This window comes from Stegodyphus dumicola, chromosome 2 (genome assembly GCF_044657685.1).
Source record: "Stegodyphus dumicola isolate Sdum_Otavi_A_Nest chromosome 2, ASM4465768v1".
In the NCBI taxonomy this organism is placed as follows: Eukaryota; Metazoa; Arthropoda; class Arachnida; order Araneae; family Eresidae; genus Stegodyphus; species Stegodyphus dumicola.
Genome location: NC_140769.1, coordinates 185094480 through 185112745, shown reverse-complemented (window position 1 = coordinate 185112745; position 18266 = coordinate 185094480). Strand labels below are relative to the sequence as shown.

The following is an 18266-nucleotide window of genomic DNA, read 5'->3' as shown; positions in this document are numbered from 1 at the left end:
AAAAATTTTAGCCCACCAACAGCAGAAATCTTGCTAGCAAAACAGTACATGAGTGTGTACAGAGTTTCAAACGTAGACCTGTATCAATAGATCAGATAATGGGTGATCTGTCTGCAGAATGAGTAACAGTTAAATCAACCTTTAACAAGTGTGGGCTCAATTTTTGTGGCCCATTATTTATAAAGGAAAAAAAATAACAGAAAGGGAGTTTTTCAAAGAAATCTATGCAATGTTCATGTACTTTATTACACAAACATTTCACTTAGAAATTGTCTCGGACTTATATTCATTGATTACTACTGTAAAGAGATCTTTTGCAATGAGGAAGAAATGCTCCACCATATTTAGCAATAATGCCATAAACTTCCATGGAGCTGAAAATGAACTAAACAAGTTGTTTAAATCAATCAAAGTACCAGAACAAGGGTTAACTGACTATCCGTTGTCAAAGAGAGTGAATGGAAATTTATACTCTCTAGAGCCTCACATTTTCAAGGGCCTTGGAAGGACAGGATTAAATACTTTAAAATGCATTGTAAAAAAACTGCTGCAAATTCAAAATTAACTACTGAAGAATTTTTAACTTTAGATTTTCAAATATAGGGAATATTAAATACCACACCAATTTCCCCCCTCTCTTCAGATGCACGGAATTTCAATGCATTAACCTCTGGACAATTTCTAATTGTCCATCTATAACAGCCCCTGTATAGGACAAATTATAAATAAGACTGATAGCAGGTTGTCCAAATGTGAAAGAGTCACCAAAATGAATCAAAATATTTAGAAAAGATAGTAATAGGATTATTAATTGCAGCTTAATGAGCAGATGAAATAGCAAATTAAAAAAGAGAGTGTTAAATCCAGAAAAATGGTTCTTGTGAAGGAAGACAACTTGCTTATCTGCCACTGTGTTTTAGGTCGAGTTGAAGACGTTATACCCCAATGGGATATAAAAGAGTTAGGATAGTAATGTATGCACTGCAAAGAGTCTTTACAAGGCCTGTCAGTATTTTCCCATACAGGACAACAATCAAATGTGAAATTTTCATATTATGGGTAGACATTATTCACTTATTTAATTCATTTTAGTACAAGTGTAATACTTTGCTATGTGTGACATTATTATTCCTATATGATATTGAATTTAATGACAGTTCAAATAAGTTCTGTTAAATTGTACTTCATTGTGCATTTCATATGGCACATATAAGTTTGTTAGGTTTAGGTAATTTAATTATGACAAAGCCTCGAGGGCTATCTGCCTAACGGAAGGGATGCCTTCATGGAGAACTTTCTCAGGGAAACTGGCTCGTACACACGTTACACATGGAGAAAACCACGAAAACACCCATGTAGCCAGCCTGTTCGGGGAAATCGAACCTCAGACCGAACTACCAGTGTTCAGCAATTTTACCACTTGACCGCTGGTGGGCCCACATACAAGTTTGAATTTAAAAGTAAATTTATATATAATTATTGAAACCTGATTCAAAATGTTTGATTTAACGCAGTGCCCTTTTGTGAGAGGAGACAAGTTTAGTTCGGTTAGTAGCCGAAGCACTAACACAGTGGACCTATGGTGTCTTCACTCGTCAAACAGCAATCATATCAGTGCTAATAGAGCAATTAACTTTGCAATACTGTACATTATATAAATAATTAAATAAGTTGTGTGGCCTAACTTAGTTAGTATTACAGTCAAAAGTCTTTAATCCGGATGTCCATAATCCGGAATGATCCATAATCCAGACCTCAAAGCTGCAAACTTTCTGTGCATGCGTCAACGCATAACGTGTTAACGCATGCGCATATGCATTTACACGTTTAATGTATAATGGACGGTATAAGCTAAGCTAAAATTATCTATTTCAGTTAATGTTGCAGATTGCGTTGTTCCTTAATCTTCTAATTGGATCCGGCTTATTATTTTTTGCAGACTGTTAGAGCAATTTTATAAAAGTAAGCTTGAACTTTCAATCATGTCAAAAAGAATTTCCGATTCTGGAGCTACGAAAGAATCTACAAAGCGAGCAATTTTTATAAAAGTAAGCTTGAACTTTCGATTATGTCAAAAAGAATTTCTGATTCTGGAGCTACCAAAGGATCTACAAAGCAAAAGCATATTTTGATGTCCATCAAACAAAAAGTGGAATTCCTGCAAAAAATGGATAAAGGCATATCCTTTGATTCTCTAACCATTCTGAAATATGTTTATCAATTTCACACTGCTCTGTGACGGGGGGAGGGACGCGGAGCGCAATGAACTGGAAGTTGATCTGTCAGCACTATCCTTATCTTCAGAGCAGATGTTTTTATTTTATTCGGCTTATAATTCCTTACTAAATGTAGTATTCCATCTCGATGTACTCTGTCTTTGATATAATTTAAATCAAATTCCTCGTCATTATAAATATCACGAATACACATCAAATAGTTTTCTCATTGCAATTTTCTAATTTCGACTATGCGTAATGTATGCTTTATGCATGCGCGCGTTGAAAGAAATGTTTAATAAAGTAAACAATTAAATATTAAGCTTTTTTTTTTTTTTTTGTAAATTTGGATACCCTTTAGATCATAATTGCTCTTTATTTCCTAAATTATGGTTTCATATTTTTAATTTTATAATTTCTGCATCTCATCTTAACAGATTTAAACTGATGATCTATAATCCGGAAAAACTGATAATCTGGAATCGTCGAAGTCCCGACGAGTCCGGATTAAAGACTTTTGACTGTATTTTGAATCTGTGCCATCATTTCTTGTACTTATTCTGAACAGTAGCTTTAATTAAAAATATGCATATTAAAAGTTGAATACTATTATTATGTTCAATTATTAAACTCCTTTTCACTTTTTTAATTTTCACCATCTGTTAATAATTTTACATGAAAAATTACTTGGCATGATTGTCATGGTTTAAACTCATCCCTCCATTTACAATTTTTAATAAGCATCAACCTTGATGACAGTGCTGTCTGAGAGCTCAGTCAAAGAACCGATTCAGCTCTGCCTCACTAGATCAATGATTCTTTGGCTCAGTATGTGACACAGTAGAACCTCCTAAGGTATGTTTATAGGTATCTTGGTTTTCTGAGTTGAACGCTACACCTGAGCCTTTTATTCCAAACATAGAGAAAGGTTGGGGTGAAGATAAAAGAACAGAAAATTAAAGATGATTTGTTATTCTAATACCCTAAACAGAATGAATTAAAGAATTAGTAATTTTTCAAATGAAAGTTACAGAAATTCTTAATTAAAAAATTGAAAAAGATAAAAAAATTTCAGTCGACAATATATCAACGAAGTTCATTATATCCGATTTTTATATAATTGGAAATTCGTTACTGCCATAACAATTTTTGAAAGATATTGGATGGGCCAAGAAGTTCATTTTCTATAACCAGGGGTTTGTTATAAGTTACATTTCACTACAGTGGGGTTTAACTACGATATAATATATATAATATGTGATTGCTACATACCATATTATATAATATGAGATTACCATATCAATCAAAAATTAAATATTCACTAATTTTTGCATTACATGACAGCTTTATCACAAGAAAATATGCCATATCTTAAAGAAAAATGAAAATTATTCTTTTAGTTTAGTTTTTAGACAGCAGTTTCACCAAAAGGACAACTATCTGAGTTCCACACAATTTTAAGATAGTTCAAGAGCATGACTGTCAATGATGTTCAATGCAATAACTGACACCTCGAAGAAATGTTATTTATTTTCCTTTAACTATATTAATAATTAAGTTTAAACAGTAATTATTTTTGTTACAAAGACTAGAAACACAAAAGCACGATGTTTACAGTTGATGCAATGAAACAATTAAGGAAAGATCAATATAACAGAAATGTTGCTAACAAAATTGTTACTTTGTTCGGTACTTACGTATTATCGCAACCAGGTTGGTGCGGTTTGTAAGTTTGAGTAAAAAAGTATGAATAGAAAGAAAATGTTTATTTATTAATTACAGATAATTTTTAATACAGTTTTTAATATTATTTTGTTTACCCTACTTACGGCAACCTTATGTTAATTTATTAAAGCGAGGTGTGCGTAGTTCGTAGATTCGTTTGTTGCCTACATTGTGCCATTCATAGATGTTTTTTTAAGTTAAAACATGTCGCTGTGTACATGGATTCTTGTCAAATATTTTTGGTCAGAAACTTTACGTTTTTGCTACCTAAATTTTTTGTTTTTGTTTTGGATTTTTAGCTTAAGTCGTGTGTTCAAAACGTAGTTTTTGCATGTGCAAAAACCGCGTTTTTGGAGACATTTTAGGCTTAAAGTTCGAAATATAGACAAGAATCCATGTACACAGCGACATGTTTTAACTTAAAAAAACATCTATGAATGGCACAATGTAGGTTTAATAAATTAACATAAGTTGCCATAAGTAGGGTCGCCAAATTTGGCGATTTATCCGAATTTTGGCCTGGTTGCGTTAATACGTAAGTACCCTTTGTTCTACCAGTTTTACAAATTTAATAAGCTTTTATTAGTATTATTATTAATTTTTAAATTAAAAGGCTACTGAATATTACTCCAAGTTCTTTGGCTGTAACCTTAATGTGAGCAAAACAGAATATGGGGAAATTATAATATATTCCATCATTTGCATCATTAAACCTTTTTTGCATCTTATATGTTGTTAAAAATTTAATCTTTATCTTGGCACATTCTGTAACATAAATAAAGTAAATCATTTAAAAATTTTGCAAAACTTTTTTTATGTACATGATCCAACAGTTATACCATATTTAGAGAAATATTCTTTATTATGACATTTATATTAGAACTTTGTTACCGATCTTACTTTTGTGCTAAATCATATTGTCTTGAGGAATACTCTGATTTCCCCACATGGCAAATCAAAATATCCATCAAGAAGATAAAACATACAACAGCCTGTTTTATTTTATATTTTCTTTTTTCAAACTCATAAGAAAGTTTTTTTCTTATGAGTTTTTTTATGCTGCTATGAATACATCTAAATATTATCAGCCCCAAAAATTTAAAAAAAAAAAATATATATATATATATATATAAATATTTTTAATCTATTTTAAAAAAAATATAAAGATACAGGTATTCGTATCTCTGGTCTTGAATACATGTGTTGATTGAGCAATCAAAATCAGTGAAATTGTTTAAGACATTTTGAAAAATGCTCCACATAGGACTATCTTAATTCGGTCTTTTTAACAAGCTGTGTTCTACAGGATATTATTTATATGAAATGAGTAATGTTATTATTTATGTTAAATGACTAATGATGTTTAACTAAAACTGGAAAAAAATGTGATACTCTCTTTCAAGATATGAGCAGTCAAGAATAAACACAGAGCAAATTGGGAATGGAGAAAACAGACTTCAATATTTTTGCTGAAATACGGTTCTTGAGACAATCTTCATTCCTACTGATTATACTCTAAATTTACTAACAAATAATGAAATAAAAGCCAGTGGAAACAGTTTGAATTATTTCTTTGACCAACGCTTTGAACAATTCTATTGAAAACTGTACCCTATTTAACACTGTAGAAGCCAGTCCAAAAGTATGAGAAACTGAAGCACTTTTACCCCTATATCTTAGCTTTAGGGAGGAAAAAATACTCAGTGGCAAGACAGCCCTAGCGGGCCATGGCCTGTAGTGCCCCGAAATCTGCTTTCTTGACCTTGGGTCCCAGAGTGCATCAGCATATGCCCTAACCAAGTGTCAGCTTGTCGCAAAATTCATTATGAAAGTCTGTAAAGAATCAAGATACATGTACCCTGACTATGACATGCTTTCTGGTTGTGATGTATATTTAAATTAACTACAACTGTAACTGTAACTAAAAATAACTTTAACTTAGCACGATGCACGTGTTACTGTGCTAGCTGAATGTCATGTGAACTGTTTAAAAATGTAATAATAAAAGTTGAGTTATACTCATTAGTTGAGTCTTCTTTTAAAGTACAGAAGTAATTAAATTCAACAAACTATACAAGAAGTTACATGGTGTCAGGAGTGGGGTGAAACTCATACAATATTTTTTAAATTCATAAATTATAAAACTATCCCTACTGATTGGTCATCTTGGCAATATTCTGTGACCTCTGTCTTCTCTCATGATGGTCACAGTCTTCTCTTTAGTCAGTCAACTAGAAGATAATCAACAATGCCAAGGAAGAGAATTGTTTTCTTCCATGAGGCAGCACCAATAGGGAAAGAATGGAGTTCTCCAAGCGAAGTTTTTCCCAGTTATACAACTGGTTAAATATCACACTACATTTCACTTGGTAGCATATCTCCCAAAGTCTATAAATTCCAAATAACCATCTTTCCATCCATTCCAGTAGTACATAATTTAGTTACACCCAATTTGGTCCCTGCATAAATTGTTAAACTTGTTATGGCATTTTGATGTATAGTGTCTAATAATGTATCAACACTGTTTTCTACTATGGCACGTTTATCCATGTCTCAAAATTTCCTCATAGCACTAAAGCCATCAACTTCTCTTTTTTGGGATTTATCTAATTTTGTAACAAAATTCAGACGACCTCCTTCATATCGGAAGAGCACAGGGAAGCAATCATGACCAGCAGCAACAATACTTGAATTAGAAGCCCAGGCACAAGTGAGGTAGGGCAGGAACTGTGTCTTGACAGTCATTAAAGCCATATTTTTTTCTGCATCACAAACTGATATAGTACTGTCATGACTAACCCAAGCCAGTTTGGTACCATCAGCAGAAAAACTAACACAATGAACCCAGCCACTATTTGGAAATTCTGCCATTACATTTCCTAATGGCATTTTAAACCCCCACACAGTGGGTTCAGGTCTGTCATCTATTTCTTTGATATATGTAGAAAAGACCCTTGTCTTGAAATCTGTTGAGCCACATGCTAATAAAACACTGTTTGGATGCCAATCGATACTAGTAACTGTAGACCGTATTGGTTTTTTGATGTGTTTGCTCAGCCACCAATCATTTTCTTCTTCAAAAAAACAGATAGATATCAAACAAGCACCACATCCAACTGCAAATTTTGTTTCTTTAGGACACCACCTCACACAAGTTGCAGCTCTGTTTATACGAAGTAATACTAATGTTGGTTTCCATTTGTCATCTACTTTTGTCCATACGTAAGCATTTCGATCTGCTGAGCAAGTTACAATACGATTTGTGTTAGGAGCCCAATCAATGCTGGTGACCCTTAAGTCATGTTGCGAAAAAACATTGTTACAAGACCATCTATCCCCATCTCTATTATATATGTGAACTTCATTACTATTAGGTGAAAGTGCTACTTGTGTCCTATCATTATTCCAAGCATGACAGGTTATTGGTTCAACACCAAAGCTATGAATTTCCATCATCAGGGCAGAGCTAAATTAAATTGAAGGGACTTCCCACTAAAATTTTGATATGAGATAAATAATCCGCCCCGTGGGTTACTATGATAAAAATCGGCTGTAAACAGCCCCAAGAAAGTGCAAGATATAAGTGTAGGCTTAATGGAATATCGAAATACTCCAATTAGTGGAATAAAATTGTCTCCTGCACAACTGTTACTTAATAGAAGATTAAGGACAAAATTACCTATCAGTAATAAATTGTTAAATACTAAGATAAACAAACCTTATTCTAAATTTCGTGCACTTCAAGCTAGGCAAAAATATTATTATGATAGAACCACACAGAAACTACCTGAGTTAAAACCTGGAGATAGTATAACCTTGTTCAACTTTAGAACTGGGCAATGGGATAAAGGTGAAATAATTTCAAAACATAAAGCTCCTAGATCCTATATTGTAAGAAATTCAAATGGGGAAATATTGCGAAGAAACAGACGCCACATAAAATTTTCAAAATCACCTTACAAAGTTAATAATGATTATGATGATATAGTATTAGATAAAGAGGAAAATTCAAATGGAAGCCCTGAGAATGTTTCTGTGCCTGTTAATATAGGAAATCAACAGAATAATCTATCCAATAGTACAATAACAAGAAGTGGACGGTTGATTAGACAACCTTCAAGATATAGAGACTTTGTCATGGAATAAAATAATGTAACGTATTGCATATATCATTTTTATGTAACTTTTTTTGTTATTGTATGTCATATTGTAAATATACTTGTATTGATATTTTTTGGTATTTTTATTATTGTTTATAAACTGGAGGAAGGAATGTGATGTATATTTAAATTAACTACAACTGTAACTGTAACTAAAAATAACTTTAACTTAGCACGATGCACGTGTTACTGTGCTAGCTGAATGTCATGTGAACTGTTTAAAAATGTAATAATAAAAGTTGAGTTATACTCATTAGTTGAGTCTTCTTTCAAAGTACAGAAGTAATTAAATTCAACAAACTATACAAGAAGTTACACTGGTATCCTCTTCTGTTTCAAGATTTACAACACAATGGACAGTTTTGATATTTTTATTACTAAGATTTTTTCTTGGTGAGTTAATTCAGTTTGATGAAATACATTAAGTTTAGTTAGCTGTTTTTTTACAAAAGAGACTTCTTTTAAAACATTTTTAAGAAATTTTTTTAATGTTCTTTTGTATACAAAATACAGCACAAGTCCATAATCCAGACTCCTCGGGACTTCGGTGATTCCGGATTATAGATCATCAATTTAAATCTGGTAAGATGGCATGCAGAAATTATACAATTAAAAATATGAAACCGTAATTTATGAAATAAAGAGCAATTATGATCTAAAGGGTATCAAAATTTACAAAAAAAAGCTTAATATTTATTTGTTTACTTTAATGTTTAAACATTTCTTTCAATGTAAGTTGTTTAAGTTGCTTCGTTTTTTGTGCTAAACGCGCATGCGTAAAGCATACAAAAAAAAGTTTGTGGCTTTGAGGTCCGGATTACAGATCATTCCAGATAATGGATGTCCAGATTACAGACTTTGTACTGTAATAATAAACAAACAATCTTTAAAAAAAGGTAATTTTTTAATTGGTGCATTGTAAACATTTCAATAACATTAAAAAAATAATTTATTCATTCACGTGAACTTAGAAGCAGAAGCAAATGCCAGATACTTAAAAAAAGAATAAAGGCATTCTTTATGAGCTCTTTTGAATATATACAGAAAAAATGAGCATATGAGCAATATGAAACATTTTTTCTCTCAGCCCAAGCATATACTTTCTTCAGACAGAGACAGAGTCATAACAAAGATATTTTCTCATAGCGAAACACTAAATATAATTAAGTTCAGTCCATTTTCTTTCCACGGTTAAATGAGATGGAATGTGAAAATTAATGCCAGAAATTTTCTTTTTAAATAAGCTGTAAGTTATTAAGCTTCATATTGCTCTATTTCCCAAACTATACATTTAATTACCTTCCACTCACTAAATAAGGGATTTTTTTCCCATAAATAAACCCAGACTTTGAATAAGTTAATTTCTATACATTTCTTTTTTGTTGTTGTTGCTGGTGGACGCATTATTGAGTCATTATGACTGGCAAATTATCTAAATATACTGTTTAATTTTCAATATGAATTTATTAACTACATTCTCAACAGAAGGCTCATCATGAATTGAATAAATCCTTTCTAATAAAAATTACTGCATTAAATTATTCATACATATAAATAATAGTTTTGAGATGTAAATGGCTACATACTAAATATTCTTTAGCTTTGTCAAATGCGAAATTTCCAAGCAAACTAAAGTATGTATCCAGAACAGCCTGTTGTTTGCTAATTATATCATCAGCACTTTCTGACATCTTATAATCTGAAAATAATTATCTTTATAAAAAAATAACCATACATATATTACATAAAACACATATCACTTTGAACATATTTTTTCTTAAAACAAATAAAATTCAATTTCTCAGTACAGAATTTACTGCAACTGTATTTTTGACAAATCTTTTCTGAAAATTATATAATTTTGGATTGATATATTTAGAATATATACTCAATTCTTCATTAGCTGATCACGGGAATTAGAATATTCCGCCCCCCCTCCAATGGTAGGCACTAGTCATCATAGACATTGGCCAATACTAAGGCCAGAAGCAGTAGTCACTTTTTTATGGAGGCACCCAATGTTTGGGCCTCCTTTGCTCCAATGAAGAGATGGACAATTACAACCACACATTCTCTGGGATTCGAAGCACGGCCCTTTGGTATCGCAGTCAGTCCTCCTAACCACTATACAGTTTGGGCAGAATTAGAATCTATAAAAAATGCATATTCAATAAAGGAACAGGACTACCCTGTTCCTTTATAGAATACTACATTTATTTTTTTGCACTTTGGCAGCTGAGGATGATGGTTCGATAAAACCATCTAAACTAGTCCTGTGAAAATTAGTAAATGTAATGTTGATTTTTGTTGTTTGACTTTTAATTTAATACTTGTTTGCCATGCTATTTTATCTTAACCTCGAAGTTGTACAGCTGTAACACTAAACTCTAAAACAATAAATCCTACATAATTCTAGTATGACTAGTACACAATATGCAAATACGAAACACTAGCCCCCCAAAACAAAACAAAAAATTCTCAGCTCCTATTGAGACCTAATTCAGTTGTAACTTCAACTTATTGGGTGCATCTTCACCCCTCCGAGCCTTCATTATCTCTGTGGTTTTGCCACCTATGGCTGAATATTTTATTCCTGTCATGGAAACTTCTTTGTCAAGAGTCTGTTCAATTTTGATATTCAGTTTTTGATTCCAGGACACTCACCTTGAATGAAAATGTTCCATCCAGCACCCCTTTCTTTCCAAATTCTCTCTTCTGGGATTCCAGACAAAAATTTGCCCTAGCGGACCAGCATCCATTCCTTAGGTAAGTTCCGCTTTCTTCTTCTAAGTCTAATGAGCCCACTTACGTCGTGGTTAATCATCTTTTTCGCCATCTTGATTTGTCCACTGCTTGACCTCTTGTCTGAATGGTGAGAAGACTTCACACTTTCTTTGCATCAGGTATTAGTTAAGTCAATGGAGAAACTTCCGTTTTTAATCTGTAAAGATTCCGTAGTCCTCCCTTGACTAAGTGTCTTCACTTATGAGGAAACTATTACATAGGTAAGTTGAAAAATAAGTTTCCCCTGTCGACTGTGGTCAGAGTTGTGTATGAAAGTCAAAAAATAGAATGAGACATTAAAGATATGACATACCTTTATTTTTCCACATAGGTACCAAGTACATTGAGACATTTGTCATATTGCTTGATAAGCTTCAAAAAGCCCTCCAGGAAAAAATCAGGGCTTTGCATATGGAAGAAGCATTGAACGGCTATGGGCGAAAGGCGACACAGCAGGAAAACGCGCAAGTCACTGATACACCATTGGGTAGAAGTCACTGCAAATCAAGCAGATGGCGCTGTTGTGGTGCCTGCACAAAGCGGAGACCAGCCTCTCATTTGAGCCCCGGTAGGTATGGAGAGAAGGTGCGTTTTGAATTCGTGGTCAAAGGAGGAAGTGAGAGCTGTTATCCTCTATGAATGGGCACGTGGAGTATCAGGAACAGAAATTCATAACCGCCTAGTGGAAGTCTATGGGCCAGGTGTGATGTCGAAGCAAATGGTGCGGAGATGGTGTCGCACATTCAGTGATGGACGTCAGCAAGTGGAGGACATACCAAGAGCTAGCCGGACGCGCACAGCCACTACAGATGCAAATGTCAGGAAGGTGGATGACATGATTAGAGTGAACCGGTGTATCACCATCGATGAAGTAGCGGAAGAACTTAAAATCTCACATGACGAGCTCAAAACATCATCCACGACATTCTTTGATACAGAAAAGTGTCAGCACGATGGGTGCCCCGACAATTGACCTTGACACACAAGGAACAACGCATGGGGGTCAGCCTGGAACATCTCGCATGTTACCATGAAGATGACAATGACTTTCTGTTTCAGATTGTGACAGAGGATGAAACAAGGGTCCACCATTTTATGCCAGAATTGAAGGCCGCATCTATAGAATGGAAACATCCGTCATCACCTGTCCGAAAGAAGTTCAAGACAACTCCCTCTGCAGGTAAAGTGCTCCCCACAGTTTTCTGGGATGCCCAAGGAGTTTTGTTGCTGGACCTTTTGGAGGTTGGACTGTGAGAAGGCCAGGCCGCTTTTTCTGCTGTTGGATGACAACAACAGCAGAAATGTTCTGCTGTTGGATGACAATGCCAGACCACATTCGGCGACGGCAACGCAAAACCATATTGCAACTCTTGGTTGGGAGCGCCTACACCATCCATTCATCGCTTCTTCCATATGCAAAGCCCTGATGTTTTCCTGGAGGGCTTTTTGAAGCTTATCAAGCAATATGACAAATGTCTCAATGTACTTGATACCTATGTGGAAAAATAAAGGTATGTCATATCTTTAATGTCTCATTCTATTTTTTGACTTTCATACAGAACTCTGACCACAGTCGACAGGGGAAACTTATTTTTCAACTTACCCTCGCAGATTGTTATGGATTTTGTATTTATTTAGCTATTTTTAATAGAAATTGTAATTAAAATTGTTTTATATTCCCGTGCAATGCAGCACAAGAATTATTTGAAGAGAAAGCTACACCAGACAAATTAAAACACACACATTTAACATTTAATAAGTAGATATTTCACAATTGTACTCTTTTGCTATCCAGAAAAATCGAGAAAATACCAGAATATTCTCATGCACAATTGAAAAGCTTATAAAAGCGGGATCAAAACATCTCAATCGAGTTGTTTCCTTACTGCTGTGATTGATTGTAGCTAATTCGTGGTGAGTTCGAATTAGCTTTCTCTGTTTTGAATTGAGAAAAAGAGATGAAAGTGGGCCAAGAATCCGTTAAAGAAAGATGGATGCTGGTCAAGAAGTGATGAGAGCGGGTTGGAAAAAGATTGAAGCAGGACAAGAAGAGATGAAAAGAGAAATTACCTACATAACAGAAAATAAATATGAGGCTATGGAAGGCAGAATAGACAAGGTTGAAAATAAAGTTGGACAAATTGAAGAGAAAGTTTCTGCTGTCAAAAAACAAATAGAAGAGAGAGTTTCTTCCGCAATCAATTACAGAGTTTCTTCTGTTAAAGAACAAACTGAAGAGAGAGTTTCTGCCATGGAACAACAAATTGATGACAGGGTTTCTGCTGCCATCACCAAAGAAGTTGATAACTTAAAGAAGTACATAGTGACAGCATGAAACAATTCTGAAGGTTTAAATTTCTTACCCATGCCTGCTCATCCCTCCCTGAAGCTATCCACATACGATAGAAAGACCTCCTGGCAAGTGTATAAGACACAATTTTTTATAGTAGAGGATGCCAATGGATGGGATTCCCAAACCTAGGACCGTGATTTCGCATCTTTGAGAGCAGACGCAGCAGATAACCTTCAGACTAGATTTCAAAGCTCTGTCCGGGGCATTGGAGCTGCACTTTGGGGAGAAATGTTTGAAAGACTACAGCAGGATTCCCGTCTTCAAAAGCCCACCGAAACACTGTAGGAGCTCCGTGTTGAAAGGCTATCTCACCTCGCTTCTTCGGAATGCTCGACAGAAACAAGGGAAATCCTGTCCATGCAATACTTCATCAACGGCATCCGGGATCCTGAAATACAGAAAGCTCTGCGAATGGTTGAAGTCAAGGACTTGAAAAGTGCTCTAGTGTACGCATGAAATTCGAGACAGCCCAGCAAGCAACTTGTAGAGACCGCTACCCAGTCAAAGCTGTGCGAGTCTACGAGCCAGTGGATCAAGTGATGGCTTGTTTAGATGATTTAACCAGACAAATCAATGCTTTGATACAGGAAAGGAGTGAGAAGAAACTGAGGTGCTGAGAGCCACGTATGAAGGAACTGCAAAACACGCCAGGGCACGTAAAATAAAAAAAATTCACAAAACCAGTCAGTGCCTTGAGGCAGAATAGGAGAGTAAAAAATCGAATTCTAAAGTGATGGAACTGCGGTGTTGAAGGCCACATACGAAGGTACCGCAGAACACCCCAGAGCATGGAAAATAAGACAGAGATTTAAATAGACAATTAAATGTCATTATGACAGAAAAGGAGCAACAAGAAACCAAAGTGCTGGAACTGCAGAGCTGAAGGCCTCGTACGAAGGAACTGCAGAACATCCTAGGGCACAGAAAATAAGACCATTTCCCAGTAGCAGTGCAGCAAACAAATTAATGACCATATCGAGGAACGGAGGTTGCCAAATACTGAAAAACACCAATTAAAAGCACTCAAGATTTCTGAAGTGAGTGGCAACAGTAATGGACTATCCATCAATGGGCATATTAATGGAATTCCTTGCAGTATGATCACTGATACAGGAGCTAATGTTACCATCATTTGGAAAGATTTAGCTCAACAATTTAAAGATAAACTCATTTGGATGCCATCCCGTGTTACCCTCAAGACTGCGTCTGGTGATGAAATCAACATAGCTGGGAAGTTAAATGTGAACACCCTGTTTAGAAGTGCTGCCTACTATCACACGGCATATGTGGCAGATATTACAGATCCTTGCATACTCGGATTGGACTTTTTAAGGAAAGAAAATTTTTCCTTGGACTTCAAAAACAAGATATTGCTTTCAGAATCAGAGGACATAATTATGCAACATTAGAAGGGATCTTCACCTGGAAACGCTGACTTCTTGTCTGAAAGACCCTGCTCAGAAAGATGCAAAATCATACTAAAGGAGAAGAGAAACACAAGACTACCGGCTATTCTCCATTTCAGACGCTCTTTAATCATGACCTTCTGTCTTGTGATCTTCTGTTTGGTCGCCCTTCGGATGCAACTTCATTGCCTGAAGAATACATCCAAGATCTCCAGGCCCAGTTTGAAGTGATGCAAAAGCGAGTCAACTTGGCGATGGAATAGGTGAAGACCAGATACGACACAAGAGCTGCTGGAGATCAATTCAATGAAGAAGACAAGGTGTGGTTATGGAAAGTCATCTTGGGATGGTCCGCACACAGTCTGCAAGACGTTGTGGTTCAGATCCATAAGTCATCTAACTCTAAACCTAAAATCATTCATTACAACAGGTTAGCTCCTTACTAAGGCCATAGTATGTAGTGCATATAATTGCAAATAGTATAAGTCCATGGTCCTTTTTGTTTCTAAATTTCTATTTAATTTGATTTTTATTTAGTATTTGATTTGTTTAAAGTTACTTATTGCAATATTGGTTTTGTTATTGTAATGTAATGTTTATTATTGCATTTATGCCTTAGTTGTAAGCTTGGCTTTCTGTCCAATGATTGTGCTAACCGGGACGTGCAGTCCTTGGGAAAGGGGCAGTATTATGGATTTTGTATTTATTTAGCTATTTTTAGTAGAATTTGTATTTAAAATTGTTTTATATTCTCATGCAATGCATCATGAGACTTATGTGAAAAGAAAGTTACGCCAGAAAAATTAAAATACAGGAGCACGAGCATTTAACATTAATAAATAGATATCTCATAATTGTACTCTTTTGTGATTGAAATCAAGAAAATACCAGAATATTCTTGTGCATGAGTAGAAAGCTTATAAAAGTGGGATCAAAATATCTCAATTTAGTTGTTTACTTACTGCTACGATTGACTGTAGCGAATTCGCGGCGAGATCAGATCAGCTTTTTCTGTTCTGAATTGAGTTCTGTTAAACGTTTTAGTAGTTTAAAATATAACTACTGTGAGATATTGTAATATTGTACAAATATCTCTCAGAAAATTTCAGCATGCCTTCATATTTAGTCAAAAGTGAATCCAGTATCTCTAAGGATTTTAACACTTCAGATCATTGACTAATCACAGTACTAATATACAATAAAAGCCCCCAGTTGAGGGTACCCAAAATAATAAAATTATTAACGACTCGAGGGCATGGTGGTCAGAGATGATTCTCTGAATTTCATTCATAGCATCTAAGTGTTCTCCATTTTTTGAAGATATTTGACTTCCATTTCTTGATAGCCTTTTCTTTCAAACCCTCATCATTGCGACATATTCTATTTGTAGATTCACCTTTCTTCCTTTCCTTAAAATTAGTTCTGTGCTGTGCTTTTAAAACAAAACCTGTCAACTTTTTTATGGAACTATGCACTGCTCCACATTCACCTAATTTCTTGATTAATTCAGGATAATATATTATGCTGGGTCATTCATAAATGAAGTGTTCGGGAATTTTGCTATTTATGCAACATTTAATTTGATCTGTCAATATAAAGTCTTTCAGCGAATCAAAATCTTGCACTTCCACATTGTTCAACCACTCATCCAGGTAATTTCTCAGTTCAAAAGCAAAATCCTTGTATAGAGTAACTGCATGCCACTGATGCTGAACAAATTTAACATGAAAATCCTCTAGATTCAAATTAAACCATGTAAAAGAATTTTATTTACATAGGTATAATTATCAAGCTCTTCTTCCAGCACCCATAGAATAATAGAAACAATATCCAGTAGCAATACAGACATCAAATGCGATACTCAGTCTCCTTCATCCACATTTGCTTTGTGAGCTTGATGCTCAAACATCGCTAAACAAAGAGAAATATCCAATGATTCAGGATCATATATCTCTGCATTGATTTTGCAATTCTCCTATTGACCTTGGAATATTATTTTAGGAATTTTCTCTGTTATTCTTGGAATTTCTCAGCCTCAGCTGTTCTAATTCAAACTCTCTCTCCCTTTCCTTCTTGAGTCTATGCCTTTAAGCTTCTTCGAGCTTATGCTGTTTGATCTGAGCTTCAATAATTGACTCTAGTACTGCCTTGACAAATTTTTCATCATAATGAGGACTCTTTTCAGTGAGGTTTTTAAGGTCTTGTATTTTTGCATTGGGAAGAACCTCTAAGCCTAATTTTTAGACAGATTATTTTATCTTGTTTCCTGCCTTTCCCAAGATATAACTTTTTGAGATTTATGTAAGAAAACAGCCATACTATTCTAAAAAGCAGTGTTATATTTACCCCCCCCCTGATTTTCACCACCTCACCCGGTAGTGACGCACCGCTAGCCAGTGGCAAAACGGAGCCCCGAACAGAGGAGAAATATTCTCTAAAAGAGTGAACCTGGTTGCTACCTCCGACAAACCAATTCGCCGAGTTACCAGCTTTGAACTTTTATCGCCATTTTTGGCGATGTTTACATTTAACGGATTCTTTGCGGAAGTGCTTCTGAATTCTGTTCCACAAAACCAGTTAGGGTTATGAGTAACCTATCAAATTAAACTTATAAATTTGACAGAAAATAAATGGTTATCAGAAAATAGCTGATGTTACAATATATATACATACACACATATGATTTGGCTGCATACAGAGTTAATATAGCTTCTTTTCTTAGAAAAGAAAACATATATCCAGGCCTTAATTTCTAAAATTTTAGAAATCAGATGACTCTTTTACTCTTTGTATTTAATCATATCATTCCAAAAGGCTCAGAGCTGCTCTTATCTGTGAAAAGTTACCACCCTTGACATCTTTGAGACGTTTACTTAGCCGTATTTTATCCCCTGTTTTAGGGCCCATTGTAACTTGGGGCGCATATGCATTCTCTTCCGAGACGTCAACAAATCGCCAAGGGCCGGTTATCTGAAAACTGCCGCAGAGATGATGGCATGATCAGGGCTATCATATTGTCTATAAAACTGGGTAAAATCCTAGTATACGGTGCAGCCTTGGCGCGATTTTGAAAAATTATCGCCAACTCCAAAATGACCCGTTTAACTACTCATCGTATATGTACCGTTTACTGCTCATCATAAAGTCGCCAAAAGTAGCCAAATCCCTTGTGCACCGGATACTAGGATTAAACCTAAAACTGTGATCTTCTCCTCCTAAATATAAGAATATGCTTCACTTTCAATTATTAAAAAAACAACACACTCAAATTATACAAAAGTATTTTCCAGGCCTTCGCAATTATCCCAGATAGACTGAATGATACAATATATTTAGTTTATTTTTCTAATACTGATTTTGTAATCAACTAATGATATGAATTACAAAAATGCATGTCATTACAAAATATTACAAAAACAGAGACACACCAGAATTTATAAAAAAATTATTAATAACTTCTTCCTTTTCAACTGAAACTTTTAATAACAACCTCTGTATTTCAAACTGTAAACAAAATATCACTTAGTCTGTTGCCATATAATGAACATATCTTTGGCTCGAAAAACGCATTTTCTAACTAAAAACACCATTCATAAGTCTAGCTAATTTACTCTATAAAAAT

The 18266-nt window shown here is 34.7% G+C and overlaps 1 protein-coding gene and 1 pseudogene across 5 annotated transcripts in view; both read right to left on the bottom strand.

Annotated features, from left to right (window-relative positions):
- The window catches only part of LOC118180378 (KICSTOR subunit 2-like), a 69439-nt gene extending 51210 nt beyond the window's left edge, over positions 1-18229 (bottom strand). The window contains exons 1-3 of one of the 5 annotated variants that reach the window (XM_035349483.2): positions 18073-18155; positions 14745-15052; positions 9688-9800 (exon numbers count right to left, since the gene is read on the bottom strand). In XM_035349483.2, coding sequence (XP_035205374.1) covers positions 9688-9800; positions 14745-14778 — 147 coding nt within the window. In that variant the 5' untranslated portion in view covers positions 14779-15052; positions 18073-18155. Of the gene's footprint in view, positions 1-9687; positions 9801-14744; positions 15053-15606; positions 16983-17317; positions 17736-18072 lie in introns of those variants that run through there. The other 4 variants (XM_035349497.2, XM_035349477.2, XM_035349489.2 and 1 more) reach the window with 4 other exon arrangements.
- On the bottom strand, positions 6043-7506 carry LOC118180409 (actin-related protein 2/3 complex subunit 1A-A pseudogene; annotated as a pseudogene).
- Positions 18230-18266: the final 37 nt, after the last annotated feature.